Source organism: Hyperolius riggenbachi, chromosome 7, assembly GCF_040937935.1.
Source record: "Hyperolius riggenbachi isolate aHypRig1 chromosome 7, aHypRig1.pri, whole genome shotgun sequence".
NCBI classification, from domain to species: Eukaryota; Metazoa; Chordata; class Amphibia; order Anura; family Hyperoliidae; genus Hyperolius; species Hyperolius riggenbachi.
Window position 1 is genome coordinate 293,743,407 of NC_090652.1, and position 27,928 is coordinate 293,771,334.

The 27,928-nt window shown below is 46.6% G+C and overlaps 1 protein-coding gene across 1 annotated transcript in view; it reads right to left on the bottom strand.

Moving 5' to 3' along the window:
• Positions 1-5,309: 5,309 nt before the first annotated feature.
• The window catches only part of ZFAND2B (zinc finger AN1-type containing 2B), a 65,232-nt gene continuing 42,613 nt past the window's right edge, over positions 5,310-27,928 (bottom strand). The window contains exons 10-11 of the mRNA XM_068245966.1: positions 10,889-10,954; positions 5,310-6,574 (exon numbers count right to left, since the gene is read on the bottom strand). Of these exons, the coding sequence (XP_068102067.1) occupies positions 10,925-10,954 (30 nt within the window). The 3' untranslated portion in view covers positions 5,310-6,574; positions 10,889-10,924. The remainder of the gene's footprint in view (positions 6,575-10,888; positions 10,955-27,928) is intronic.

The window sequence follows — 27,928 nt, forward strand, 5'->3', positions numbered from 1 at the left end:
TTATCTTAACTGTTTTATACATTGTGTGTAATTTGGACTTTGCCATGGGAAATCCCTGCAAGCACTTTTTTTGTTAATACTAATTCCAACACCTTTCACTTTCGCTTTGTTCACCGAGAAAAGGTGGCTATACTCAAAAGGGCGAACACCCAGCGACTCAAGCTGGATCATTTAAAATGAAACCATTTTCCCTTTATTGTCTGTTTAGTGTCAACGTGTGAAACACTTGGGGGTGGAGCTTAAAGTGAACCTCCGGACTAAAAATCTACTCAGCAGAACTGAAAAGGCTTGGTGTTTCTTTAACAGTTTGTTTTTCTTACCAAAGCATCATTTTTTACTGCATTTTTAACTAAGCTCCACCCATCAAAGGAAAAAAGCCCGGGCTTTTTTTCCCTGATGCTGTGCAGAGCATGATGGGATTTCCTATGTTGTTGTTCACGTTGTCTAGTATAGGGCCTTAAGTATAGGTAGGTAGGTACAGTGGAGGAAATAATTATTTGACCCCTCACTGATTTTGTAAGTTTGTCCAATGACAAAGAAATGAAAAGTCTCAGAACAGTATCATTTCAATGGTAGGTTTATTTTAACAGTGGCAGATAGCACATCAAATGGAAAATTGAAAAAATAACCTTAAATAAAAGATAGCAACTGATTTGCATTTCATTGAGTGAAATAAGTTTTTGAACCCCTACCAACCATTAAGAATTCTGGCTCCCACAGAGTGGTTAGACACTTCTACTCAATTAGTCACCCTCATTAAGGACACCTGTCTTAACTAGTCACCTGTATAAAAGACACCTGTCCACAGAATCAATCAATCAAGCAGACTCCAAACTCTCCAACATGGAAAAGACCAAAGAGCTGTCCAAGGATGTCAGAGACAAAATTGTAGACCTGCACATGGCTGGAATGGGCTACAAAACCATTAGCAAGAAGCTGGGAGAGAAGGTGACAACTGTTGGTGCGATTGTTCGAAAATGGAAGGAGCACAAAATGACCATCAATCGACCTCGCTCTGGGGCTCCACGCAAGATCTCACCTCGTGGGGTGTCAATGGTTCTGAGAAAGGTGAAAAAGCATCCTAGAACTACACGGGAGGAATTAGTGAATGACCTCAAATTAGCAGAGACCACAGTCACCAAGAAAACCATTGGAAACACATTACACCGCAATGGATTAAAATCCTGCAGGGCTCGCAAGGTCCCCCTGCTCAAGAAGGCACATGTGCAGGCCCGTCTGAAGTTTGCCAATGAACACCTGAATGATTCTGTGAGTGACTGGCAGAAGGTGCTGTGGTCTGATGAGACAAAAATAGAGCTCTTTGGCATTAACTCAACTCGCTGTGTTTGGAGGAAGAAAAATGCTGCCTATGACGTCAAGCATGGGGGTGGAAACATTTTGCTTTGGGGGTGTTTTTCTGCTAAGGGCACAGGACAACTTAATCGCATTAACGGGAAAATGGACGGAGCCATGTATCGTGAAATCCTGAACGACAACCTCCTTCCCTCTGCCAGGAAACTGAAAATGGGTCGTGGATGGGTGTTCCAGCACGACAATGACCCAAAACATACAGCAAAGGCAACAAAGGAGTGGCTCAAGAAGAAGCACATTAAGGTCATGGAGTGGCCTAGTCAGTCTCCGGACCTTAATCCAATAGAAAACCTATGGAGGGAGCTCAAGCTAAGAGTTGCACAGAGACAGCCTCGAAACATTAGGGATTTAGAGATGATCTGCAAAGAGGAGTGAACCAACATTCATCTTAAAATGTGTGCAAACTTGGTCATCAATTACAAGAAACGTTTGACCTCTGTGCTTGCAAACAAGGGTTTTTCCACTAAGTATTAAGTCTTTTATTGTTACAGGGTTCAAAAACTTATTTCACTCATTGAAATGCAAATCAGTTGCTATCTTTTATTTAAGGTTATTTTTTCAATTTTCCTTTTGATGTGCTATCTGCCACTGTTAAAATAAACCTACCATTGAAATGATACTGTTCTGAGACTTTTCATTTCTTTGTCATTGGACAAACTTACAAAATCAGTGAGGGGTCAAATAATTATTTCCTCCACTGTATGTAGGTAGGTAGGTATAGGGGCCTTTAGGTAGGTAGGTAGGTAAAGGGACCTTCAGTATAGGTAGCAGGGTATAGGGCCTTAAGTATAGGTAAGTATGTAGGTAGACAGGTATAGGTGCCTTTAGGTAGGTATGTACGTATAGGGGGCCTGTAGGTAGGTAGGTAGGTATTGAGGCCTGTAGGTAGGTATAGTGGCCTGTAGGTAGGTATAGGGGCCTTTAGGTAGGTAGGTAGGTATAGGGGCCTTTAGGTAGGTAGGTAGGTACGTATAGGGGGCCTTTAGGTAGGTATAGGGGGCCTTTAGGTAGGTGGGTATAGCGGCCTGTAGGTAGGTAGGTAGGTAGGTACAGCAGCCTGTAGGTAGGTAAGGATAGTGGCCGGTAGGTAGGTAGGTAGGTATAGTGGCCTGTAGGTAGGTAGGTAGGTATAGCAGCCTGTAGGTAGGTAGGTAGGTAGGTATAGCAGCCTGTAGGTAGGTAAGGATAGTGGCCGGTAGGTAGGTAGGTATAGTGGCCTGTAGGTAGGTATAGTTGCCTGTAGGTAGGTATAGTGTCCGGTAGGTAGGTAGGTATAGGTGCCTTTAGGTAGGTAGGTATGTATAGGGGGCCTGTAGGTAGGTAGGTGGGTAGGTAGGTAGGTATTGAGGCCTGTAGGTAGGTATAGTGGCCTGTAGGTAGGTAGGTAGGTAGGTATAGGGGCCTTTAGGTAGGTAGGTATAGGGGCCTTTAGGTAGGTATAGGGGCCTTTAGGTAGGTATAGGGGCCTTTAGGTAGGCAGGTAGGTGCGTATAGGGGGCCTTTAGGTAGGTATAGGGGCCTGTAGGTAGGTAGGTATAGCGGCCTGTAGGTAGGTAGGGATAGTGGTAGGTAGGTAGGTAGATAGAACCCCCCTCCCCCGCCAACCCCCCAACGGCCCCCTCCGTCCCCCGTGCCTCCTCCGCTCACCCCTGCATAATCTACTCACCTTTCCCGTGGAGCGCAGAGCGGCAGACCTCTTCGTTACTTCCCTGTTCCCTCTAGTGGCCGGACCGGCTCTTACTGATGACGTCATTGTAAGAGCCGGTCACTAGGGGGAACCAGGAAGTCGGCGAGAGGTCTGCCGCTCTGCGCTCCGCTATGGATAGGTGAGTGGATGCGGGCAGGGGGGGCGAGCGGAGGAGGCGCGGGGGGTCGGAGGAGGTCGGAGGAGGACGAGTGCGAGCGGCGGATGCGCGGCGATGCGGCGTCGGGATTCGGCGGATTCGTATAGTGGAAAATGGCGTCGGGATTCGAATCCACGAATCTCGAATATTTCCTAATATTCGAGGGATTCGTGGATTCGCCGGATTCGTCGTCCCACCCCTACAAATTATTGATGCCAAAGCTCACAAACTTGGTCATTGAGTAATTGTGTGATAGGGTTAGAAAAAGTAGGCAGAGCTGACACCAGCCAAATCCATACCCGGGCAACGCCGGGTCATCAGCTAGTATCTGATAATGCAATAGGTCCCTGCACGTGTTTTCACTTTAAATGTATCAGGAGGTTCTTGACTGGAGCACAATTTCGAGAACGGACAAATTTACGTGTTAAACACGAAATTCCGATTCATTTCAGTTACGAAAACTATTGTAATTACGAAAAAGGATCGTATTTATGAAATTCTGCATAATTGTGACATTTTGCATAATTTCACGAAATTACAATTTTTTCTATTACGATCATAATCGTAATTTCGCGAATTACACGAAATTTCGCTTAACCGTAATTTGGATAATAACGCTCATCACTAAAACAATAACTAGATAAAGTCCCTTGAGAACGTCTCACATACCTTGGAAAATCATATCTGGCTTGAATTGATCATAATTCCTGGATTCATTCAGATAAAGCTGTTAAAATCGAGTAGACACAACAGTGAAGTAAAGGATAGAATAAAACAGAACCAAGAAGGATAAAATACACTAAAAACTGTTACAAATGGGAGGTAGTGGTGGACTCCCAATTGAAGACTTGATCTGTCTGACTCAGTTAACCAAAACTTTATTGTATACTCCAAACAGAAATGCAACGTGTTTCGCAGTTAATTAACCTGCTTCTTCAGGGAGTAAAAGGATTAGCTATTATTGAGCACTTAGCCAGCACGGCCTCCTCCCCTCTAGATTGTAAGCTTGCAAGGGCATGGACCTCTCCTTTGTGTTTACTGTTTCTGTGCATTTTATCAAATGAACATTCATCAGTATATTGGTGATGTTATTCAAACTACACATCAATTGTATATATCTGTACTGGTATTACTAGCTGCCCTGATTGTACAGTATGTTGAACTGCTCATATATCCATGCTCCTCATTGTTGTATGTTTTGTACATTGTACAGCGCTATGGACGATTTTGACGCTATAGAAATAAATAATAAAAGTAATACTTTATCCATTGCGCTTCGCATCCACAAAAATAGGATAGCAACGGTGTCACATAGCTTATTTTCGATGCGATGGTATACATAGACTTATGCTTGCACCGCACCCCAAACCATACACTGGATGCAGTGCGTTATCCTAACGGGGATCATTGCACTACAACACAAACTACACCAGCCAAGAAGGACCATTGAAATATAATTGTGCCGCATTTTGATGCGATGTGCTGTGATGCAGAAGGCATAGGGCATGATGCACCAAAGTACGATACCATAGCAATGCGCGAGTTTTTAACGGTTCAAAGACGATGTGCTTCTCCGGCGGTAGTGCTGATAAAATTGGCATACGCTGTCTGCGCATGGTAACTTTACCATATTTTGGTGCATCAGGCACATTGGGCTTGATTCACAAAGCCGTGATAACTTTCATCACGGTCGCGCTAGCGTTTTGCGCGCCCTATAAAGAGCGTAATGTTTTTTTTCTCGCAATCGCACATTTTTGCGCGCAAACGTGAATTTTTGGTGCGCAAATGTACATTTTCGCACAAAAAACATTACGCGCATTATAGCGCGCGCAAAGCGCTAGCACGACCGTGATGAGCGTTATCACGGCTTTGTGAATCAAGCCCATAGTGTGAAAGGAGGGGGGAGTTTAAGGGACTGGGATATCAGTTCCTGGGACATTCAAGGCACACACATATTGTTATATTTTGAAAGGGTATAGATCCAATGGAGAGTTTGAAGACAAAACTTTATTGACACCAGAACAAAGATTTTAGTGAAATAATTTATTTAATATAAAACTTTTTCATACATATGTTTAGTATTCAAAACCTGACCCACCCTAAGAACACTATGGTATGAGTTATATCTTGATGCAGTGTTTATCAGTGCCGGTTCTAGACTTTTGCCGCCTGAAGCGAGAACGCCACCGTGACAAGTCTGTGCAAAGCTGGACCAGAGAGGACAGACACACTGAGCTGTGCAATGCAGGCACTGTCACTACACTTACCTCCCTCTGCTACCTGCAAGACAACATCTCCTCCCTGCTGGCCCGCAGCATCAGATACCCAGGATGCCGGGTATGTGCTGCACTCAGGGCCGGATTTCTGGCAAGGCCACATAGGCCATGGCCTAGGGCACCAGAAATTTAGGGGCGGCTCAGTGAGGGGCAGTAAAGCTGTTCTATGCAGCCATCCCTATCTACAAGGACAGATTTACCCTTTGAACCCTCTGTCCTGTACTTGTGTCGTCCCTGCAAGACCTGTAAGCTCTATCATGCAGGTACACATCAGCCTCTCATGGTGACACAATGGTTCCATCATTAACGAGATAGCAAGCATAACATAAAAGTTCTTAAGGAAAACATAACATAGTCTATACGCATATTACTAAAATAGTTATTGTCTGTGACATCCAATGATAAAAAGTAAGTAGAATTCTGATTGGGGCACACAGATATAAAAAACAAATAGACAGTATAGTTGGCCTTGGGCGGTAAAAAGTACAAATCCGGCCCTGGCTGCACTGGCCCTGCATCACCAACTCTCAGCAGATTAGGGATGAGATCACCAGTCCAACATGAAGTCCTGTTTCCTCTCTTAACTACAGCGGTGCCTCATGTGACCCGGCAGCACGTAACAGGTCACACTAGGCACCACTGTAGCCATGGATACATGATGTTGAACAGGCAGAGGGAGATCCCATCGCTGGAATGCTGAGAGCAGCTGAGTGAAGCACTGCAGATCTAGGGGAGGGGGGAGACAGGGAGTGGGAGGAGCAGGACATTTGGTGAGGTGAGCCCCCTTTTGCCGCCCTCTAATTGTTGCCGCCCTGACGCACATGATTCACGTTGCTTCATGGAAGAACCACCCCTGGTGTTCAGTATACATCAGGTAAATACTAATAAAATACCCTGTTTTCATCAAAATATTACAACAAACTAGAGAACCAAAACTTCTCGGGTACGCGTCATCTCCGGCGCGCCCCCTCCCTCCAATGCCCCTCTTTTGATCCGCAGAGTGCTTCGTCTTCTTCCATGGCTGGACTGGGCCACTAGTTATGGTTGTCAAGTCCCAGCAATGTTTCCAAGAAGTCAAAAAGCCTGTAAAAAACTTGTTATAAGTTCAGGAGGACAAAGTGCTTCTGTGCTGTATAGAGAACAGATTTATAAACAATAATCGTATAAATTGACATCAATGTTTTTAAACCCTGGTTTACCCTTCTCCATTTTGGGAAATTATTGTTAGACTCCTGGTGGGTTGAGTGGAACCTGCCACTTAAATTGGACCTGAACTTTCGCACAGAACAGAAGGAAAACATAGAGAAATGCATCCTTTATATATTTAGAGAGTTTAGCCTAATTCTCCCTCATCTGTGACTAATCACAAGTTTTAAAATGATCTTTCCCCTGTGTCAGCTGACTGCCGCGGCAGATTTGCTCATTTGAAAGCACAGGATGTTAACACTATGTCTGCTTCCATGAAAGCAGGAAGTAGACACACTGCAGAATTATTGCAGGATTTGTATCAGCTGTAACAAAGAAATGTATTTCTTTAATAGTTATTATGCTGTTGCGTATCTTTTAGAGCAGAGAGGAAGTTCTGAGTTCAGATCAAATAGAAATGATCATTATCACCATAGCACCAATGTCAACCTAACAAAGCAGTTAAAGGAGACCTGAGTTGGAGAAGATTGTTAGAAAGGGGAGAACAGGCATGTATAGACAGCAGTCCTCATACCCACGGTTTCCCCACAATTCTGCACCCCCCCCCCCCCTTCATTCTCTCACAAAAGCCATTGGAAGCTGCTTCTGGGATGGCGAGGTCAAGCAGTAGAGCGCAAGCGCTAGGCCCATGTCCCTGATTGCACTCCCGTAGCTGAGAGCGATCTGCACATGTGCACTACGAATCGTGATTTGCCGTCGAGCCTAGCGCTTGTGCACTACTGCCGGACCTCACCGACATGGAAGCAGCTTACAATGGCTTTTGCATCAAAACAGAGTGGGACAGAGGTGAACGGGGGGAGCAGTGGGCATGAGGACTGCTGCCTATACATGCCTGCTCCCCCCGTTCTTACAATTTTCTTCAACTCAGGTATCCTTTAAAGAGGAACTTTACCCAATGATTCAACTTCACCCCAATCAGTAGCTGAGAAGGAGAAATTTTTACCTATTCTAGAATAGATCATCAGGGGGGTCTGTGTGACTGATATTGTGGTAAAACCCCTCCCACAGTGTGATGTCATGACCATGGTCCTGACAGTTTGCTGTCTGTGAACCTTGTTGCATTCTGGGAAATACCGTAGCTGCTTTTTCCAACTGCCAAGCTAGCAATACCTCCTTCTCCCTTTAGAACTCTCATTAATGAACATTCCGTACAGATCACCTGGCAGAACTAAGGATGTCACCACCAGGGATCCATTTTAGAAAGTAAATCAGGGAGAGAAAGACTTTAAAATAGGCAAACACTGAATACAGTAAATCATTTATAAATGAATATTGGGAAAAATAAGCAATTTTATTCATTATTTTAACTTCACTACAGTTCCTCTTTAAAGGAGGTTCCCTGGTGGGCCCCTCTGCCACAGGGCCCCAAATGCAGTAACAACCTCTTTATCCTCTATTGCTACGCCACTGTCTGGCAGGTAGATGTGATGTTGAAATCTGAACTGAGGGACTGCTTGTTCCCGACATACAATCATGGGGATCGATTCACAAAACCACGCTGATGCATAGCACAGCAGTGCTATGCGTGTAGTGCGCAAAGTTTTATGCACGCACAGGTTTACACACGCGCGCTAACAAAGCTCTTCACATGTTAACGTAGCACAATGCACGCTTTGTAATGCGTTAACACGCGAAGAGCTTTGTTAGTGCGCGTGTAAAAAAACTTTGCGCACAAAAAACTTTGCGCAAGTAGCATTGCGCACTACACGCATAGCACGGCCATGCTATGCATTAGCGCGGCTTTGTGAATCGAGCCCATGGTATCTTTACTGAAAAGCATTACAACATATAGGAAGGCCCAGGGAAAAGTGAATCAATATATCCACATTGGAAAAACATATATATATATTTTTGATTGCAGCATAGTCCCACATCCCTGATCACAGTCTAATTAAATGAAGGAAAGATGGCCTTGTGAATTTGAAGGGGCACGAAGGTTTGCAATAATATTAATTTGCTACCTGCTGTATTCCCCCGAAAATAAGACAGTGTCCTATATTCATTTTTGCTCTAAAAGATATGCTAGGGCTTATTTACAGGGGATGTCTTATATTTCTATCAGGAAGTGTCTCTCAGCAGAACATCTCTTGTTCCTTTGTACTGTGATGTTCATGGATTTGAAGGTATGCTACTGTACTGATCAGGCACCTGCCCTGTCATCCCTGCCAATAACCTTGCTGTGCGCTGGGATGACAGGACCACTGCCCATTCAGCACTGCACTGCTGTGTCCCCCTGCTGGCTGCCTCTTTCCCTTGTGCAGCGTACTGTACTGTACTGATCAGGCACCTGCCCTGTCACCCCTGCCGATAAGCTTGTTGTGCGCTGGGATGACAGGACCGGTGCCCAATTGACACTGCACCATTGTGTCCCCGCTTGCTGGCCGCCTCTTCCTCCTCTTTAACTTCAACTAGGGCTTATTTTTGGTGTAGGGCTTATTTTCAGGGAAAGAAGGTATAATGGTCATCCGAGACCAAAGAACAGTAAAAAAATGTATTTCATTAACACGTTTCATTTAAAAGACACATTTAACAATTAATAGGACTTCATAGGCAAAACGCAGGGGGGGATACAGCTGCCCAGAATCCCCCCTCAGCAGGGCCGGATTTACCATAACGCACTGTAGGCACATGCCTGCAGGCGCCTGATGTTGGCAAAGCGGCTCACTCCCCTCCCCCGGTGCCTCCATCCCTCCTTGCCTGTGCAAAGTCCTGAGCAGAGATTAAATGAGTGGATACTCACCCAGCACTCAGCAATCCACTGACAAGATCTTACTTCAGTCGGGGGCACCATTAGCTACTTAGCATTAGGTAGCCAGAGGTACCCTCAGTAATAAGGGACACCTATAGCTATGACGAGTAAGGGAGAAGTGACTGCTAAGCCAGGCAGCACACTTTGGGTGCTGTTCGGCAGGGCTTTGTAGGTTCATGGAGGGTGAAGTCTAAGGTGCCAGGACAACTGTGCCTATAGATTCTTGTGATGTAAATCCAGGCCTGCCCCTCAGACCAGAGCTGGTGAAGTGTCTGGGGACAGGCACAAGTTGTTACAGCAGAATATCTGAAGTTCACAGCACTGCCCCCTTTATTTGCCTGCTACAGTTGACTTTGGATGGAGCAGCAGTGTGTGTACAGAGCATGGAGCAGCAGTGTGTGTACGGAGCATAGAGCAGCAGTGTGTGTACAGAGCATGGAGCAGCAGTGTGTGTACAGAGCATGTAGCAGCAGTGTGTGCCAAGAGCATGGAGCAGCAGTGTGTGCCAAGAGCATGGAGCAGCAGTGTGTGTACAGAGCATGGAGCAGCAGTGTGTGTACGGAGCATAGAGCAGCAGTGTGTGTACAGAGCATGGAGCAGCAGCGTGTACAGAGCATGGAGCAGCAATGTGTGTACAGAGCATGGAGCATAGAGCAGCAGTGTGTGTACAGAGCATGGAGCAGCAGTGTGTGCACAGAACATGCAGCAGCAGCATGTGTACAGAGCATGGAGCAGCAGGGTGTGTGCAGAGCATGGAGCAGCAGTGTGTGTACAGAGCATGGAGCAGCAGCGTGTGCACAGAGCATGGAGCAGCAGCGTGTGTACAGAGCATGGAGCAGCAGCATGTGTACAGAGCATGGAGCAGCAGCATGTGTACAGAGCATGGAGCAGCAGCGTGTGTACAGAGCATGGAGCAGCAGCGTGTGTACAGAGCATGGAGCAGCAGCATGTGTACAGAGCATGGAGCAGCAGTGTGTGTACAGAGCATGGAGCAGCAGCATCCAATTTGGCGGGTGTCTATTTCCTTCTGTATGCTCTGGTCCAAGACCTGCTGCTTTCCTCCATTTAATTAAACTGAAAAGCATTATATACAGCAACATTTGCATCCACAGCACTGCCCCCTTTCTTTCCCTGCTACAGTTGACTTTGGATGGAGCAGCACCGTGTGTACAGAGCATGGAGCAGCAGTGTGTGTACAGAGCATGGAGCAGCAGCATGTGTACAGAGCATGGAGCAGCAGTGTGTGTACAGAGCATGAAGCAGCAGCGTGTGTACAGAGCATGGAGCAGCAGTGTGTGTACAGAGCATGGAGCAGCAGCATCCAATTTGGCAGGTGTCTGTTTCCTTCTGTATGCTCTGGTCCAAGACATGCTGCTTTCCTCTATTTAATTAGAATGAAAAGCATTATACACAGAAACATTAGCATCCACAGACTGACTCACCAGGTCTTACAATCTTCAATTAAATGAAGGATGTCTTCAAAAAAAGTTGTTCCATTCCTTAATTTTCTGATAAAAAGAAACACATTAACAGAGTAACACTAAAATGACCTAAACTTACAGCCAGTATTTTTTTCACAAGTTTCTCAGCTATCATCTTCACCTTCTAACTTCATGGCTTACTAAGCTACCTTTCAGAAGAGATCTGCAGGTCTTGTGTTCCCACTCTGCAAGTTACATACCTTTTCAGGGGGTATACAGTAAAGACTGAGGCTGAACAATGAAGGCATACAATTGTACCAATTTTAAAACAAGCCTGTAACTGCTGCTCAGGTTATGCTGATCAGGTTATGGCAGCTTCCCTTTCAATTAAAGGTTCCATAGGCTATATAAGTGGTTGCGTTTCAGAGCAACCCAAAAAGCGTAACTTTCTCTAAACTTTGATCATAATGTGTTATATTAATAGTTTGCACTATTGGCTCCTGCCTCCTGGTTTTCTTCTTTTGTATGCGTGTGGTCCGGTATTAGTCATGGAGAGAGTCTGGTAACCCCTTTCTACATACTCACCCACCATCCTCCTAGATTGTGCCACATATTTCTCATCACTAGATGTGATTCTACGGGCTCTAATCAGTTGACTTTTTGGAAGTCCCCTGATCAGAGATGGTGGGTGACAACTACTAGCCAGTAGTGAGTTGTTCCTATCTGTACTTTTGCGAAACAAATCTGTTTCAAAGTTACTCCCCCTGAGGCGCCCACCGAGACCACACTACACCAGGAGGAACCCTGTAGAACCACCCGGAGCAGTGGGACCAGTGACCAGGAGCCAGACCCAGCAGCAGTAGCCCCGACAGGAGCCGTGAGTAATATGGGGGCTATTGCGAGTGTTAACCCAGGCCTGCAGTCCAGTGACTTACTGATAAACATCAGTGGCTATAAGTTCACTGAGGCGGAGATGGCTATTTTAAACAAAGGGCTGAGCTTTGTACCCTCTTTTTGCCGGCCTTTGTTTGACTTAAAGGTGGATATATATAAGTTGATTCGCAAATTGAAATGGAAGGTCTGGCATTTTTTGAGAAAGCCAGCTAATAGCCTTGCAAACATTGCACAAGGGGATACCAGGACGAACACTGATGTTCCGGATAAACTGAGGGTTAAGATGGAAGCACCCCTGAGCTGCCCAGCACTGGATGTTTACCAAACCGTTTTTTTCAGCAAATTAGAGAAAGTGTGGAGGGACAGTAAATATTATAAGATGCATAATGTCTCTCTAGTGGAAAGGCAAGCTTTGCAGGGTTTGAAGAATAACAAAAAGGTGATATTTAAAAAGGCTGACAAGGGGGGAGCTCTGGTGGCTCAATCCAGGACTAATTATTTATCTGAGCTGGAAAGACAGGTGAATGATGTCACAGTTTATAAAAGACTGCAGAGCGATCCCTCCTTGAATATAAAGGAAGAAATTGAGGGACTGTTATCTAAAGCTTATGAGGATGGTTGGATTTCAAGTGAACTTGCGTCCGCTTTGAAAAAAGATTCATACAGAGTTCCTGTTCTGTACACACTCCCTAAGGTCCATAAAAATTTACTACATCCACCTGGCAGGCCTATCTTATCTGCCGTTAATTCACTTTTGGAGCCGCTGGGAGTGTTTATAGATACGGTACTGCCAGTGCCGGTTTAAGCAACAATGGGGCCCCAGGGCAAAATAAACCTGGGGGGCCCCCCTAACATATACCCCGGAACAAAAATCGGCATTAGGGGACCTTTTTTTGCAGCTGGTATAGTCAGGGTGTGAAGTCCCAATCGATCGGAGCTCCACATTCTGGCTATCCCAGCCTGCATGGGGGACAAGGGGTTAAAAAGTTTCAGGAGGGGGGACCCCACATAATTTTTTTTTTTAAATTCCCACACTCTAAACATAAAAAAAAAATTGGGAAAATAGGAAAAAATGCCAGGGATCTTCATACAGCTATATTGCGGCTGTATAGCGATCCCTGGCCAAAGCGCTGCGGCTGCGTATAGACCCCCTGGAAACCCCGTCAGGAAATTTATTGCGCTTTCGTTTGATGCATGTAAAATTACACTACCATTAGGTTTGCTACTAAAAGTGACATTTACCACATTTAAAAGTATACTTTTTTCCTTCGAAACTTTAAAATCGATTTTCTCAAAAACTATAAGGTCTTTTTGAAAAATTGTTTTTTCCTCTTATTCCTAATGATCTCCTTAACATATCCTGCAAATTTAGGGTTTCTAGCATTTAAGGTGGATTTGCTATTAACCATTAAAGTCGGCAGGTTTTTAAATGTGTATTTTTTTTTCCTTTGAAACTTTAAAAGCGATTTTCTCAAAAACTATAAGGCCGATTTGAAATTTTTTTTTTCCTCTTGTAGCCACTGGGGGCCCCTACAAGCTCTGGGGCCCTGGGGCAGCTGCCCACTTTGCCTTAATGGTAGCGCCGGCCCTGGGTACTGCAGCCTGAGGTCTGGTCCAATTCCAGATGTCTCAGGGATACCACACATTTTCTTTCATTTTTGGAACAATTGTCAGCGGACGATGTGACATTCTTGGTCAGTTTAGACGTAGTTAGTCTTTATACTAACATTCCCCATGACGAGGGGGTGGCAGCAGTGAGAAATGTTTTTGAGAGAGATGGTGGTAATACAGACCAAATGTTGTTTGCAATAACCCTTTTGGAGTTCTGTTTGAAATCTAACTATTTCAGATGTGGTCAGGATTTTTTTCTACAGGTACAGGGAGTTCCTATGGGGGCCTAGTATGCGCCAAGTTTGGCGAATGTGTACATGGCAGAGTTTGAGGCCAAATTTATGCTTGAGAATGATCTTTTTAAAACTTACAGCAGGGGCTTCTGCAGGTATATTGATGACCTGTTTTTTTGCTGGACAGGGCCCGAACAGCTGTTGCTTGATTTTTTTCATGGTCTCAACCTCTGCCATGATACACTTAAGTTCACCCTGGAATACGACACTACAAAACTGCATTTCCTCGATGTAGATATTGAGATCAAGGGGAGCTACTTTGAAACAGATTTGTTTTGCAAAAGTACAGATAGGAACAACTCACTACTGGCTAGTAGTTGTCACCCACCATCTCTGATCAGGGGACTTCCAAAAAGTCAACTGATTAGAGCCCGTAGAATCACATCTAGTGATGAGAAATATGTGGCACAATCTAGGAGGATGGTGGGTGACAGTGCAGTTTCTAGGCTAAAATGCACCCAGGGCGAGGATGTAAAAATTGCGCCCCCCCCCCCGAGCAAGGTATGGGTGCCCGCAGCATAGGTTAGCCAGGTCTAGTTGCACTTAGTATAGGTCCCCCCAGTATAGGTAGCCAAGAATAGGTACACCCCTAGTATAGGTAGCCAGGCATAGGTGAGCCAGTATAGTTGCCCCCGCTATAGGTTAGCCAGGTAGGTGCCTCCAGTATAGGTAGCCAGTATAGTTGCCCCCAGTATAGGTTAGATAGGCAGGCGCCCCCGGTATAAGTTAGATAGGTAGGTGCCCCAGTACAGGTTAGCTAGGTTGGTGCCTCTAATATAGGTAGCCAGAATAGTTGCCCCCAGCATAGGTTAGATAGGTAGGTGCCCCCAGTATAGGTTATTTAGGTAGGTGCCTGCAATATAGGTAGCGAGTATAGTTGCCACCTGTATAGGCTAGCTAGGTAGGTGCCGCCAATACAGGTTAGATAAGTGCCCCCAGCGTAGGTTAGATCGGTAGCTGCCCCTCAGTGTAGGTTAGATTAGGTAGCTGCCCCCCAGTGTAGGTTAGATAGGTAGCTGCCCCTCAGTGTAGGTTAGATAGGTAGCTGCCCCCCAGTGTAGGATAGATTAGGTAGGTGCCCCCCAGTATAGGTTAGATAGGTATCTGCCCCCCAGCGTAGGTAGCTGCCCCCAGTATAGGTTAGATAGGTAGCTGCCCCCCAGTGTAGGTTAGATAGGTAGCTGCCCCCCAGTGTAGGTTAGATTAGGTAGGTGCCCCCCTGTACAGGTTAGATAGGTAGCTGCCCCCCAGCGTAGGTTAGATAGGTAGCTTCCCCCCAGTGTAGGTTAGATTAGGTAGGTGCCCCTCAGTATAGGTTAGATAGGTAGCTGCCCCCCAGTATAGGTTAGATGGGTAGCTGCCCCCCAGTATAGGTTAGATTAGGTAGGTGCCTCCCAGTATAGGTTAGATTAGGTAGCTGCCCCCCAGTATAGGTTAGATTAGGTAGCTGCCCCCCAGTATAGGTTAGATTAGGTAGCTGCCCCCCAGCGTAGGTTAGATTCGGTAGGTGCCCCCCAGTGTAGGTTAGATTAGGTAGGTGCCCCCCAGTATAGGTTAGATAGGTAGCTGCCCCCCAGCGTAGGTTAGATTAGGTAGCTGCCCCCCAGCGTAGGTTAGATAGGTAGTGCCCCCCAGTGTAGATTTGATAGGTAGCTGCCCCCCAGTGTAGGTTAGATTAGGTAGGTGCCCCCCAGTATAGGTTAGATAGGTAGGTGCCCCCTAGCGTAGGTTAGATTAGGTAGCTGCTCCCCAGCGTAGGTTAGATTAGGTAGGTGCCCCCCAGCGTAGGTTAGATTAGGTAGCTGCCCCCCAGCGTAGGTTAGATTAGGTAGCTGCCTCCCAGCGTAGGTTAGATTAGGTAGGTGCCCCCCAGTGTAGGTTAGATAGGTAACTGCCCCCCAGTGTAGGTTAGATAGGTAGGTGCCCCCCAGCGTAGGTTAGATTAGGTAGCTGCCCCCCAGTATAGGTTAGATTAGGTAGCTGCCCCCCAGCGTAGGTTAGATTAGGTAGGTGCCCCCCAGTGTAGGTTAGATAGGTAGCTGCCCCCCAGTGTAGGTTAGATTAGGTAGGTGCCCCCCAGTGTAGGTTAGATAGGTAGCTGCCCCACAGTGTAGGTTAGATAGGTAGCTGCCCCCCAGTGTAGGTTAGATAGGTAGCTGCCCCCCAGTGTAGGTTAGATTAGGTAGGTGCCCCCTAGTATAGGTTAGATAGGTAGGTGCCCCCCAGCGTAGGTTAGATTAGGTAGCTGCCCCCCAGTATAGGTTAGATTAGGTAGCTGCCCCCCAGTGTAGGTTAGATTAGGTAGGTGCCCCCCAGGGTAGGTTAGATAGGTAGCTGTCCCCCATAATGGAGGGGGGAGCCGGAGCCGCGGGGAGGGCAGCCCGACCTCTCCCTCCCTCTCCTGGACCGCCCTCCGTGCTCCCCCCTCAGATGCAGAGCGCAGCAGCAGCCAGGGAGGGAGCGCTGTACACAACATACCTCTCTGCGTTCCAAGCGCTGCTCTCTCGCCGCCGGTCTCTTCCTCTCTGCCTATATGATGATACACGCGCTGTTTCCGGAAGCAGCGTGTGTATCAATGTATAGGCGGCAGAGAGGAAGAGACCGGCGGCGAGAGAGCAGCGCTTGGAACGCAGAGAGGTATGTTGTGTACAGCGCTCCCTCCCTGGCTGCTGCTGCGCTCTGCATCTGAGGGGGGAGCACGGAGGGCGGCCCAGGAGAGGGAGGGAGAGGTCGGGCTGCCCTCCCCGCGGCTCCGGCTCCCCCCTCCATTATGGGGGACAGCTACCTATCTAACCTACCCTGGGGGGCACCTACCTAATCTAACCTACACTGGGGGGCAGCTACCTAATCTAACCTATACTGGGGGGCAGCTACCTAATCTAACCTACGCTGGGGGGCACCTACCTATCTAACCTATACTAGGGGGCACCTACCTAATCTAACCTACACTGGGGGGCAGCTACCTATCTAACCTACACTGGGGGGCAGCTACCTAATCTAACCTACGCTGGGAGGCAGCTACCTAATCTAACCTACGCTGGGGGGCAGCTACCTAATCTAACCTACGCTGGGGGGCACCTACCTAATCTAACCTACGCTGGGGGGCAGCTACCTAATCTAACCTACGCTAGGGGGCACCTACCTATCTAACCTATACTGGGGGGCACCTACCTAATCTAACCTACACTGGGGGGCAGCTACCTATCAAATCTACACTGGGGGGCACTACCTATCTAACCTACGCTGGGGGGCAGCTACCTAATCTAACCTACGCTGGGGGGCAGCTACCTATCTAACCTATACTGGGGGGCACCTACCTAATCTAACCTACACTGGGGGGCACCTACCGAATCTAACCTACGCTGGGGGGCAGCTACCTAATCTAACCTATACTGGGGGGCAGCTACCTAATCTAACCTATACTGGGGGGCAGCTACCTAATCTAACCTATACTGGGAGGCACCTACCTAATCTAACCTATACTGGGGGGCAGCTACCCATCTAACCTATACTGGGGGGCAGCTACCTATCTAACCTATACTGAGGGGCACCTACCTAATCTAACCTACACTGGGGGAAAGCTACCTATCTAACCTACGCTGGGGGGCAGCTACCTATCTAACCTGTACAGGGGGGCACCTACCTAATCTAACCTACACTGGGGGGCAGCTACCTATCTAACCTACACTGGGGGGCAGCTACCTATCTAACCTATACTGGGGGCAGCTACCTATGCTGGGGGGCAGATACCTATCTAACCTATACTGGGGGGCACCTACCTAATCTATCCTACACTGGGGGGCAGCTACCTATCTAACCTACACTGAGGGGCAGCTACCTATCTAACCTACACTGGGGGGCAGCTACCTAATCTAACCTACACTGAGGGGCAGCTACCGATCTAACCTACGCTGGGGGCACTTATCTAACCTGTATTGGCGGCACCTACCTAGCTAGCCTATACAGGTGGCAACTATACTCGCTACCTATATTGCAGGCACCTACCTAAATAACCTATACTGGGGGCACCTACCTATCTAACCTATGCTGGGGGCAACTATTCTGGCTACCTATATTAGAGGCACCAACCTAGCTAACCTGTACTGGGGCACCTACCTATCTAACTTATACCGGGGGCGCCTGCCTATCTAACCTATACTGGGGGCAACTATACTGGCTACCTATACTGGAGGCCCCTACCTGGCTAACCTATAGCGGGGGCAACTATACTGGCTCACCTATGCCTGGCTACCTATACTAGGGGTGTACCTATTCTTGGCTACCTATACTGGGGGGACCTATACTAAGTGCAACTAGACCTGGCTAACCTATGCTGCGGGCACCCATACCTTGCTCGGGGGGGGGGCGCAATTTTTACATCCTCGCCCTGGGTGCATTTTAGCCTAGAAACTGCACTGTCACCCACCATCCTCCTAGATTGTGCCACATATTTCTCATCACTAGATGTGATTCTACGGGCTCTAATCAGTTGACTTTTTGGAAGTCCCCTGATCAGAGATGGTGGGTGACAACTACTAGCCAGTAGTGAGTTGTTCCTATCTGTACTTTTGCAAAACAAATCTGTTTCAAAGTAGCTCCCCTTGATCTCAATATCTACATCGAGGAAATGCAGTTTTGTAGTGTCGTATTCCAGGGTGAACTTAAGTGTATCATGGCAGAGGTTAAGACCATGAAAAAAATCAAGCAACAGCTGTTCGGGCCCTGTCCAGCAAAAAAACAGGTCATCAATATACCTGCAGAAGCCCCTGCTGTAAGTTTTAAAAAGATCATTCTCAAGCATAAATTTGGCCTCAAACTCTGCCATGTACACATTCGCCAAACTTGGCGCATACTAGGCCCCCATAGGAACTCCCTGTACCTGTAGAAAAAAATCCTGACCACATCTGAAATAGTTAGATTTCAAACAGAACTCCAAAAGGGTTATTGCAAACAACATTTGGTCTGTATTACCACCATCTCTCTCAAAAACATTTCTCACTGCTGCCACCCCCTCGTCATGGGGAATGTTAGTATAAAGACTAACTACGTCTAAACTGACCAAGAATGTCACATCGTCCGCTGACAATTGTTCCAAAAATGAAAGAAAATGTGTGGTATCCCTGAGACATCTGGAATTGGACCAGACCTCAGGCTGCAGTACCGTATCTTTAAACACTCCCAGCGGCTCCAAAAGTGAATTAACGGCAGATAAGATAGGCCTGCCAGGTGGATGTAGTAAATTTTTATGGACCTTAGGGAGTGTGTACAGAACAGGAACTCTGTATGAATCTTTTTTCAAAGCGGACGCAAGTTCACTTGAAATCCAACCATCCTCATAAGCTTTAGATAACAGTCCCTCAATTTCTTCCTTTATATTCAAGGAGGGATCGCTCTGCAGTCTTTTATAAACTGTGACATCATTCACCTGTCTTTCCAGCTCAGATAAATAATCAGTCCTGGATTGAGCCACCAGAGCTCCCCCCTTGTCAGCCTTTTTAAATATCACCTTTTTGTTATTCTTCAAACCCTGCAAAGCTTGCCTTTCCACTAGAGAGACATTATGCATCTTATAATATTTACTGTCCCTCCACACTTTCTCTAATTTGCTGAAAAAAACGGTTCGGTAAACATCCAGTGCTGGGCAGCTCAGGGGTGCTTCCATCTTAACCCTCAGTTTATCCGGAACATCAGTGTTCGTCCTGGTATCCCCTTGTGCAATGTTTGCAAGGCTATTAGCTGGCTTTCTCAAAAAATGCCAGACCTTCCATTTCAATTTGCGAATCAACTTATATATATCCACCTTTAAGTCAAACAAAGGCCGGCAAAAAGAGGGTATAAAGCTCAGCCCTTTGTTTAAAATAGCCATCTCCGCCTCAGTGAACTTATAGCCACTGATGTTTATCAGTAAGTCACTGGACTGCAGGCCTGGGTTAACACTCGCAATAGCCCCCATATTACTCACGGCTCCTGTCGGGGCTACTGCTGCTGGGTCTGGCTCCTGGTCACTGGTCCCACTGCTCCGGGTGGTTCTACAGGGTTCCTCCTGGTGTAGTGTGGTCTCGGTGGGCGCCTCAGGGGGAGTAACTTTGAAACAGATTTGTTTCGCAAAAGTACAGATAGGAACAACTCACTACTGGCTAGTAGTTGTCACCCACCATCTCTGATCAGGGGACTTCCAAAAAGTCAACTGATTAGAGCCCGTAGAATCACATCTAGTGATGAGAAATATGTGGTACAATCTAGGAGGATGGTGGGTGAGTGTGTAGAAAGGGGTTACCAGCGTAAGGAAGTGGAAAGAATAGCAGCTGATGTAGCTAGCATGGATAGAAAGGAGCTGAGAAAGAGGAAAGAGAGAAAAGATGATTACCAGGAGGGGGTACAATTCATATTGACGTATGATAATCATGCAGCAGACATTAGACGATGCCTGTTGGGCGCCTGGGCAGTGGTGGAAACTGACCCATTGCTCTCTAGGGTATTTCGTGCCCCCCCTAAAATGGTTTTCAGGAAAGGGAAAAGTGTCAGGGGCCAGCTAGTGAGGGCTGACCTAAAGGATTGGAGGAACGCTGATGCTGCGTTTGTCCCTCGCCGCAGGGGCACTTTCCCATGTAGGAATTGCCAGAACTGTTCCTCAATTATGCGTGGGGACTGTGTCACGCATACCACTAAGGGAACAAGAATTAACATTAAAGGACATTTTTCGTGTACAACGTTAAATATTGTTTACTTGCTGAAGTGCCCCTGCGGCATGGGCTACGTGGGCCAGACTACGAGGGATGCTAGGAGGAGGATAAATGAGCATAGGAGTAGCATTAGGAATTACAAAAAGGAGGATAATGAGAAATCCAAGGATAAATTTGAATCCCCTGTGGGTCGTCATTTTTTCGAATGTGGACATGCAGTAGGCGACCTAAGATGGTGTGTGCTGGAAAAGGTGTTCTCGCAGGAGGGTGTGGACCCCCAAGCCTCCTTGTTGCGCAGGGAGAGTAGGTGGATTGATGACCTCGGTCTTTCTCTTACAAGGGGGGTCCCTGTAAACGATGCAATTCACGATTACGTCCAACCGAAGCCTCCCACCTGAATGCTAATTTATGTAATTCCTGCTAGATTTGGTACAACAGGCAAAGGGTGTATGACAGTACACCTGATTGGCTGACTGGCGACTGGCGTCTGCTGGCCAGATAGAGGCAGGACATTGCTCTAGCTGGGAGTTAGTAATTGCTTGTTGCAGTTGGCATTCAGTTTAGAGGTGGTGGGGTGAGTTCCCTGGAGGTGAGAGGTCCAGGGCTTGCCCACACTTCCCTCTAGGTGTCGCATGGTGGTTTGGGGGCCCCAGCGAGTGAGAGAGACCTGGGGCCCCTGGGCTGTCATGTGGACCAGTGTTTGTGATTTCTATGTGTACAGCTACAGCGCAGGACGAGATAAAGCAGAACACAGTAATAGCGCGCGTGTCTGCTGGTTGCCGCCGCTGTGTGCGCACTTGAAAAGACTAGTGCTGGTTACCACAGTAACGGACAACAATAGGTGTCCGTTGCTGTGCCAGCTTCAAAGAAGGGGTCCTCAGCAGGCAGCGTGAAACTACAGAGTGGTAAGGCGCCGTCGTGCGCTGTACGGTGGCTGCACAGCTGCCTCCTTGACAATAAATGGGTAGTGCCAGAGTAAGAGAAATATTTGAACAGCCACCATACATGCCATTAACAATGCTGCACATAGAAATATTTATGTTAAAGGGACTTAAAAAGAAGAATTTGGCCATAGTGCCCCTTTAAAGAGAATCGGAAGCCAAAGAAAATACTTCTTTTTACTTGCCATTTATCTTAAAGAGAACCCGAGGTGGGTTTGAAGAATATTATCTGCATACAGAGGCTGGATCTGCCTATACAGCCCAGCCTCTGTTGCTATCCCAAACCCCCCTAAGGTCCCCCTGCACTCTGCAATCCCTCATAAATCACAGCCACGCTGCTGACAAACAGCTTGTCAGAGCTGGCTGTGTTTATCTCTATAGTGTCAGTCTGCTGCTCTCCCCGCCTCCTGCAGAACTCCAGTCCCCGCCTGCATCCCTTCCCTCCCTGCTGATTGGAGGGAAGGGACGGGGGCAGGGACCGGAGCTATGCAGGAGGCGGGGGAGCAGCCGAGACTGACACTACAGATGTAAACACAGCCTGCGCAGCGAGGCTGTGATTTATGAGGGATTGCAGAGTGCAGGGGGACCTTAGTGGGGTTTGGGATAGCAACAGAGGCTGGGCTGTATAGGCAGATCCAGCCTCTGTATGCAGATAACATTCTTTAAACACACCTCGGGTTCTCTTTAAGCAATATAAGCATAACTAAAACGCTGCATTCCTGCATCAGAACAATTAAATTATATCCCCCAAATCTCTGGGGCAAAATTTGGGGATCGCTTCCTGGTAGAGGCAGAGCTTTGTGCAGTAGCTCTGCCTGTGCTAGAGTCAATCTCCGCTGATCGCTGCCTCTCCCCACCCCCTCAGCCTTCTTTCACTGAGAGAAGCGAGGAGAGGCGGAGATCAGTGGACATTGACTCTAGCAGAGGCAGAGCTAAAGCTCAAAGCTCTCCCTCCCCGGGAAGCAAAATCTACTACCTAGAATATCGTGGAATTTTGCCCCGGAATTTGGGTGGTATAATTACATTGTTCTGTCGCAGGAATGCTCCGTTTCTGCTATGCTGATTTTTCTTAAAGGGATCCTTAACCTCTTTAGCCTTTTGGACGTTGCCACTACGTCCATAAGGCTTCTGCTGCGGTGCTGCTCGCTCCCATGTGCAATCGCATGCGCTCCCGTGCCGCCGCCTGTTAGCCCAGAGATCAATGAATGGGAACAAAGTAACGCCACCAATACATACAGTATTTACCTTAGTTCATTGCTCATCCTAGAGCTATTGCAGACGCTGTCCCTGGATATCTCTCCGCAACAGGTATAGGCACCAAACATGTAAAAACCCGTATGACTCATGTGAACTGCGAATGCTTCTCCAATTCTGTGAACATGCACCGGGCACAACTTGTGTTGTGGATACACCTTCACTCTTTCCTCATTCTCCTTGAAGAAATTGCCATACCCCAAAAAGTGTGAGGCTGCTTGAATGAGGATCTGCGGATAGAGACCTTCATGTAGGTCCCAAAAATAAGGGTGCAGGTAGATGATTCTAAGCCAGAAGTTTGAATAGAGAGACACAGCTGTACTTTTCTCCTTTTCTGTGATTTTCCAAAAAGCTGAATACTCAAGCTCAGCGATGAGATCTCTCACCAGATCTGTGCTGATTAGTGGAGTGAACCTCAATTTCTGCCCTCTAAACTCGTCTGGGTCGTCCACCAACAGGCTGGCCTTCTTCTTCAGAGCGTCCCTGAGGATACTCAGGGTTTTGGATTTGGCTTTGTTGACTATTCCGTCCTCTACTTCACTCAGTGAAAAGTAAGCAACGGTCGTGACAAGTGTTTTCAGAAGCCACCTCATTATTGTTCCTGGCTGTCCTGTTCCTGCTCACGTCTCTCGACTCACCTGGCTTTTTTAGTTTGATATATTGTGCTGGGTTTGTCTTCTTGGCTTATGAGCTTTGTTGCCATAGCAAATATCTTCTACTACAAACTCACTTTCATTATCTGAGAAAAGTACAGTGAGGGCTGGTTCACATTGCAAGAGCTTATTCTATAGGCGCCCTGGGCTCCACTGAATTCTGGTTTTGGCACTCTATTAACCTGACGAAGCGGCGACCAGCCGTGAAACGTGTTGTCTTAGTGCTAAATAAAGTCTTTTTCTACTAATATTGAGATTTTACTTCCAAATCTTAGTTTCATAAAGTTTGGTTTACTTCATATGGGGCACCTTCCTGCTTTGAGTTTCAAGAGTTTTTACTAAGCGCTTGTGATTTTAAGAGCTCTAGCTAATGTAATGCTATGTGTGTGTTCTTACTTGAGCGAAGTGATTTTGTAAAAATCACCCATAGCATTGCATTATCAAGAGCTTTTCAAATCACTTGCGCTTAAAAAGTGTTGGTAGTGTGAACCAGCCCTGACTGGAGAACCTTAGATATCTGAGGTTGCAGGGATACCTCAGTTAAAGCAAACCTGAACTGAAAAATAAAAGTCAAAATAAACATACACACTTCATACATACCTCCGCATAGTCTGCTTATCAATCTCTTTCTCCTCTCCTGTATCCTGTTTGTCCACTGTGATCAATAGAATTCTCTGTCCTCCATTTTAAAAATGGCGATGACCCTGTATCGCTTGAGCCACAGGGAAACATAGACATTACCTTGCGCATCAGTTGTCCTTTCAGTTATAACTGACAGCAACTGTTAAAGTGAAAAAGGGCCCTAAGGCTTTCAGCTTCCCAGAGAGACAAGTCTGACTAGATCTAGTGAGAACTGGAAGGAATCATTATTAGAAGAAACTGGTGAGCTCCCGAGAGGAAATGACGGGAAGGTAAGTATGTAATAAATATTTGCAGGAACATCATGTGTTTATTTTAACCACTTACCAACAATGTAGCGTATTAAAACGTCATGTTTGAGCCTGTTAAAGGCAACATGTCATTTAAATACGTTGCACGTTCCTGCCACCGACCCCGCACGTGTGCGCGCCACTATCGCCGGCATTTCCGTTGGGATTCCGTGTTCAGCAATCAGCGGCCATGTCCATTTATAAAAACAGGTAACAGTCACAGTGTTGTTAAATGTAGAAACAAAAACAGTGAACACTTCCTATAACGGGAAAGTGTTCACTAGTGCCATCTTGTGGCCAAAAAGTAAAATTACACATACAGGCAAATACATACCTACACAATACTAATAAAATGAATAGCTTACATTTCCAAAGTTGCCCCCCCCCCCCCCCTAAAAAAAAAATCAGCTTAACCTCTTGAGGACGGCAGGGCTAAACCCCCCTAGTGACCAGGCCATTTTTAGTAATATGTGCCACTGCAGCTTTAAGACTAAGCTTCAGATCCGCACAACACAGCACAGAAGTGATCCCCCCCCCCTTTTCTCCCCACCAACAGAGCTCTCTGTTGGTGGGGTCTGATCGCTCCCCCTGTGTTTATTTTTTTAATAATCAATATTATTGTTCCTGCTTTTTTTTTTTTTAAAAAAACACTGTTGCTTTAAATCCCTTCCCTCCCTCCTCACAGCCGGCCAATTACGGCGATCAGCTGTCATAGGCTTCTGCCTATGAGAGGCGATCGCATCTCTTGTCCCCAGTGCAGCGCTGCTGCTGATCGCAGCGCTGCACCAAGTAAATAGACGGCAATTACGCCGTCTAACAGTCTCCCGTGCGGCAATAGCCACTCGAAGACTGAAGAGGGGGCGGAGCTCCGCCCTCCGAGCATGAGATGCGCGCGCAATCTCATGCAAATTACAGCCCCAGGACTTTACGCCAATTGGCGTTAGGTGGTCCTGTTGCTGCCGCCGCGGCTACGCCCATCGGCATGACGCGGTCGGAAACAGGTTAAAAAAAAATACATAAATAGTTGCCTTAGAGGGACTCAGCTTTTTTAATCTATATTTTATGAGGGAAAATTACTTTTACGTTACTACATAGGGACTTGTAATTATGGACCGGACAAAAAAAACAACAAAAAAAAACCAAAACAGAAAAATAACACCTATATTTCAAAATAATATATTGTCGCCATACATTGCGATAGGGACATAATTTAAGCTGTTTAATAATCGGGACAACTGGGCAAATAAAATGTGTCAGTTTTATCCACAGGATAAAGTATCGGACCTTGTCTATGGCTAAAAGCAGAGGATCAGCAAGACAGCCAGGCCACTGGTGTTGCTTAAATGGAAATAAATATGGCATCCTCCATACCATATCCCTCTCACTTCAGTTTTTCTTTTAATACACACGTATGAAAACCATCACTCACCAGGCTTTGGTACTTGATCCCATGGAAGGCCGTTCAGGGCCCAGGCTGTACAGACATGTCGCTAACCTCCAGGCTGTACAGACATGTCGCTAACCTCCAGGCTGTACAGACATGTCGCTAACCTCCAGGCTGTACAGACATGTCGCTAACCTCCAGGCTGTACAGACATGTCGCTAACCTCCAGGCTGTACAGACATGTCGCTAACCTCCAGGCTGTACAGACATGTCGCTAACCTCCAGGCTGTACAGACATGTCGCTAACCTCCAGGCTGTACAGACATGTTACATTGCTATGTAGCGGGGAGGAGGACCGACGGAGCAACACACCACAACATAGGACAGAGCAGGGGTGGTATGAGCAGTGCCCTTCACCAGTGCTCAGCTGACTGGATCCACCAGGCTGGTCGCAACCAGACATATACGCACACATTTCTCGGCAGAGGCTGCCTCTATTGGCCGAGTTTAGTCTCGCCTTTTGTGTGTAGCTTACAGCGGACCTGAACTCAGAATTTCCTCTCTGCTCTAAAAGATGAGCAACAGCAGAATAACCTTTACAGAAAAACATTTCTTTATTTCAGCTGATACAAATCCTGCAATAAATCTGCAGCGTGTCTACTTCCTGCTTTCATGGAAGCAGAACTATTGCCAATATCCAATGTGTACAAATAAGCTGCTCTGCCGTGACACAGCTAAGAGATCAAATTACATTTGTGATTAGTCACAGATGAGGGGGAATTAGACAGGCTAAACACTCTAAATACGTACAGGGTGCATTTCTCTGTGGTTTCCTTCTGTCCTGTGCAAGAGTTTAGGTCCACTTTAAATGAGAATTAGACAGAGAGAGCAAACCATGTAAAGTAGATTCACAGACGCAGAATGGAATGTTGACAGTGTAGGACACTTCTGGTTGGACTACATTCCATAAGACAGTGGAGGCAGAGGATCAGCAGGGCTGCCAGACAACTGGCATCAGAGACGGGACAAGTTCCTCCAGCACCCAAGGCTGAGACACCAAAGTGCGCCCCTCCATCCCTCCCACCCCAGCCGTCACACACTGATTGCTATTAGACTAAGAGGCGCCACAGGGCCCCCAACCTCCCCAACACCTTAATATCTAGTTATCTGGCTTGCAGTCACTGCCATGTATCTCCTTTTCTTATTTCTTTCTGCTTCATACATAATTGGGAATGACAGCTGAATGAATTCTGCGCCCCCTCCTATACTGCGCCCTGAGGCTGGAGCCTCACCAGCCTATGCCTCGGCCCGGCCCTGACTGGCATTGTTTACAAGGAAATAAATATGGCAGCCTCCATATCCCTCTCACCTCGGGTTCCCTTTAATACTGTCCCCCTGCAGATCTGAGTTCAAGTCTCACCAACGACACATTCTGCATGGAGTTTGTATGTTATCACGCGCCTGCGTGTCTCTTCCATGTGCTCAGTTTTCCTCTTACATGTCATTTACATGCTTAGCAGGGGAACTTCCCAAAACACTCTTTGGTGTGAGTAGTAGTAGACGTTAAATTGTTTGCCCCTCACAGCAATCAATATGGATGTGAATGGTGCTATGTAGTCAAAGGCCTTGTGCAATTTGTCAATGCTGTATTACAGGTGAGGTTTAATAATAATATGCCTGTGCTATATAACAGGTAATGTATAATATATGTATGCATGTATTATATAACAGGTGTTTAATAATATTCCTGTACTATATAACAGGTGATATCCTAAACAATAAAATGCAAGTGTCCCTGCGTCATCAACTGAATGGCTGTGTGTCCCTGGCTGTTTTGTACTGAGCATGTGCGCAGCCAGGGCAGTTAGGACACAGGGCCGGATCTGATCGTTTGCTGTGTGTGGTTCACAGAGGTTCTCATTGCATTGTGGGAAATAACAGCTTTTTCCAACTGCCAAGCAAGCAGCTCCCTGTGTGCATATACTTCAGACAGTGGTGGGGAACGAGCAAGCGGGACACGTATGTGCACGCATTGCGGGGGGTACCGGCTGTGACCCAGCGGGCCTTTTTACTAGTACAATAAATAATATCTATGTGCTATATAAAAAGAGATATACAATAATAATATGCCTGTGATATACTGTACAACAGGTAAGGTATAAATACAAAATGCCTGTGCTATATAGCAGGTAATGTATAGAAATAATATGCCTGTGCTATGAAACCTCTCCCTCAACTAGCCCTTCTTCATATATACTTACAACAAATCCCTAATGCCCATAGATTGCATGTAACCCACTTTTTATGTGCGACAAGACACTTAAATAGTATCCAATTGGAAGGAATGTTTGGCTCCTCATATAGACCATATTTTAAATCTAGCACAAATAGTCAGAGTTTATGTTTACTATATGCTAAA